The 3827-nt window shown below is 35.4% G+C and overlaps 1 protein-coding gene across 1 annotated transcript in view; it reads left to right on the top strand.

The window, feature by feature from the left end:
- INTS9 (integrator complex subunit 9) overlaps window positions 1–3827 on the top strand; it is a 65323-nt gene that overhangs the window by 11633 nt on the left and 49863 nt on the right. Inside the window, exon 3 of the mRNA XM_015812983.1 lies at window positions 3293–3353. Coding sequence (XP_015668469.1) covers window positions 3293–3353 — 61 coding nt within the window. The remainder of the gene's footprint in view (window positions 1–3292; window positions 3354–3827) is intronic.

A 3827-nucleotide genomic window follows, 5' to 3' on the forward strand; every position in this document is an offset into this window, starting at 1 on the left:
CAACACATGGTCTCGTTAGTAGGTAGATTATGTGCTAAGTATGGATATCAAAAGCAGTATCTCTCTCATTTGCACTCTTTGCTGTAGTTAATGAAGCATCCAAGCCAAGACAGCTATGATATTTTTGTGCAAGCCAAATTACCAGACCCAAATGAACATCCAGAGCTGCATAAATTGCTATTAAAGCACATGATTCATAGTCCACTTTGTAGCAGTTACTCAGGATGTTAGAAAAATGATACATTCAGTAAGCAGTACCAAAAGCCATTCAATCAGCATACAAGGTATAGTGATGATTCATATCCTATCTATAGGAGGATTTGAAGTACATCAAGCAGGACGACAGAGTTGAACTAAAACTTCTTAATGGGTGGTACCCTATAATACACTATTGAGGGTGTTCAACTGACATCTCAACGGTATGCTCATATTGTCATCTGTCAAATCCATCAAATCCAACATCAAGTATACCAGGAAGGGAAGTAATTAGACAGTTTTTGCATCGAATAGACAAGACAAAAATCACACAGCACTTGACAGGCAGATACATTAGGTCCTCTGAAGCTGTTGCATCAATACCTGGATTCCAGATTCATGAACAGGAACTGATTATTGTTTGCCTTCAAGTACACCTTCCACAAAAAACATTGAATATTCTTTCGAGATAATACCACTGTGTACTGAATAGTAATATGGCAAGAACCACATTAACAGAATTCATGGATCTTTGCAAACATGATCCATTTTCAAAACTGCTGAACACAATGGATATTCCAAGATATTCCAAGATGGACTAATAAGAATGGGAAAGAAGGAAGATGGGGAAAGCACTGGAAGAGTTCTCTGCAATTTTTGTAATCAATGTTCTTGATCAAGTGTATACTGTTTCTCCACAAAGTGGTGACCACTGCTTGAGATTGCTTCTTCATCACGTAAAGGGGCTAGTATTTCTCAAATCATTGAAGACACATAATGGACATATGCTTCTGTTATTCAAAAATGTCTGCAGAGAGAGAGGATTGTTGCAAGCTGATGATCATTGGCAACAAACTATGCAAGATGTTGAAAGAACAAGAATCCCCAGAGCTATGAGAGATTTGTTTGTCATCTTGTTATCGAATAGTAAAATCAACAATTCACAACAATGTGGAATCAGTTCAAGAGTGCAGTGACTGAAGATTTCCTCCAAATTGAGAGAACTATTAATGATCCTAATATGATCAATAAGATACATTATGAACAAGTTCTTCTCTATTTCCAAGAAAAAATTATGAAATTGGGAAGAACACTTAAAGAATGTAATTTGCCAAAACTGACAAAATCAAAATGGTGGCTATCAGGCAATTATTGCATGAAATGCAATACAATAGAGAAACAGCAGGAATTTATACTACACAGCAAGCCTCTACTGAATAATGAGCAAAGAGCAGTATATGACAATGTGCAAGTGCTTGCAAAACAATCTTTCTTCAATAATTTTCATTGATGCACCAGGAGGAACAGGAAAGACATTTGTTACTAATTTGATCCTCACTAAATTTAGGAGAGATGGAGATGGTGCTATTGCTATAGTATCATCAATATTGCAGCAACACTGATGCCTGGTAGGACAGTACATTCAAGATGCATTCATCAAAGCGAATGAAAATGCTCTTTATAACATTGAAAGTCTCCAATGCTGCACATTTGCTTTGACAAGTGAGGCTTATTGTCTGGGATGAGAACCCCCATGATTAGGAGGGAGAGTTTTGAAGCCATGGGGAGAGGGATTTTAACCATTTGCTGTGGCAGATATCCATCAGCATTTACCAATTGTAAAAAGAGGAAATGATTCTGATGTGGCTAAGGTATGCATCAACAAATTAAATTTATTGAGACGTTTTAGCAGAAGAAAAACATGCAATTGATTGAGGGAGAAGGAAGATAGTCTGAATTCTTATTAAATGTTGAGTAAATAAAATTCAGAAAAAATCAAAATGATAAAATAGTATTACCTGAACATATGGTTTTGCCAGCAAGAACTATGGAAGAATGTATAGATTTCATCTACCAAACATTTGACAATTCTGCAGAACTGTTCCCAAAGAACTCTATTAAGTTCCCTTCAGTGAAATGATGAGAAAAATCAATTCCATATGCATTATGTTCTTCTCTGAAACGATGAAAGAATATTGTTTCTTCAATGTTGTCAGTGAAGGAGCTAATGCAACTCATTTTCCAATGGAATTCCTTGATTCAATGAAACTCCTGAGATTGCCACCACATAAATTAGAACTCAAAATAGGAACTCTTATCATTTTAAAGAGGAACTTAGATCTTCCAAGGCTTTGCAATGGAATGAGGATGATGGTGGAAGAACTCCAAAAAATTTCATTGTAGCAAAGATAAACATTGGTGCTTTCAAAAATGACATTGTCATGATTCCAAAAATTATGCTCAATTTATCAGAAGGTGAAGTTGTCTGTCTTCAGCAGACATACTTGCCAATACAGTCATGCTTTGCTCTGACTAAATATACAGAGCAAGGAGAAACCATGGAGAATATGTTGATTTATCTGGAGAAACCGGTATTCCAGTATGGTCAGCTGTATGTCACTTGAAGCCAAGGAAAAATAAGTAAAAACTTTAGAATATTTTTTAAAAATGGCTGATCAACCACAAATGCCATCAAAAGCATCCTTTGTTAAACAAAAAGCATCTGTTTGCTTTGCTGTGCATCTTTCTTCTTTAATAAAATGGTGTTTTCTTCTTTAATTTTAAAACCAAAACAATAGCAATCCACCCATGGTCATTCTGTTTCTTTAGGTAAGGATGACCAATGAATCACAGGTTGTTTAGTAATAAATAAAGCGATAATCACCATTGTCATGAACTCAGTGTTTCTCCTGTCACTTTCCCCCCCCTATTTTACGCAGTGAGATGCCAGGATAGTTTGGAATAATTTATTTATCGCTTGTATCAAACCTGGGAGACTATTGTTAATAAGCTTGGAACATTTCATTACCATAATCTAGAGTTCTAAGTTGTCTTGTGACCTTACTTTCTTCTGAATGTTTGTCCTCTTAAAACAGAATTCTGGGAGTTGAAGTCCACACATCTTAAAGTTGCCAAGTTTGAAAAACTTTGAAGTAAATCTTTAGCTATTAGTCAAGCTGCTGTTACAGCAAATTTTTCTTAAATGCTTACTTAATGTCATTATTTTGAAGTATTGATGTTTTATATGCAGATCTTGGAAAATGGGTGCTGATTTCATCATAAAATGCATTAAAACAATTTCTTTACTTTCCTACAGTCCAAGGCTATCCAAGCTCCCAGGATGGATCTTAAAAGATGGAAGCCTTTTCTTGGACAAGGTAATGTACCAATGGGATTAGGACTTCCAATGAATTTAACTAATTAAGCAATGAAACCAAGTCCAAGCAAAAATTCATTTACCTAGTGAAGAAAACAAAATGAGTAGATTTTCAAGTCCAATTTTGAGCTGGGAAATCAAATATATTACAAAATATCCTCCCTCCATTTATTTTTTTCAGTTACCTCTCTTGGAAATTATACCTTGTTTGATTAATATTTCCTGGTCTTGTGCCTTACAACTAATGAAAAATGCATTGGAACAATTACAATTCCTTAATGTTGTCTATTTTCGGGGTATTGCTTAAGTTGTACTTGTATTAAGTTTTAATATTCATTCAAGGCGGGGGAGTGCCCAAGCTGATCATGCATGGCCCTTGAAAGATCTAGTGAACTCATCTCAAGCTTCCCTGTATGGCCAGATGTCATGTATCGAAAAATATGTTTCAAGTCACTTTGCCCAGCAGATTCTTTAT

The sequence above is a fragment of the Protobothrops mucrosquamatus genome, unplaced genomic scaffold (assembly GCF_001527695.2).
Source record: "Protobothrops mucrosquamatus isolate PMUCROS unplaced genomic scaffold, P.Mucros_1.0 scaffold125, whole genome shotgun sequence".
In the NCBI taxonomy this organism is placed as follows: Eukaryota; Metazoa; Chordata; class Lepidosauria; order Squamata; family Viperidae; genus Protobothrops; species Protobothrops mucrosquamatus.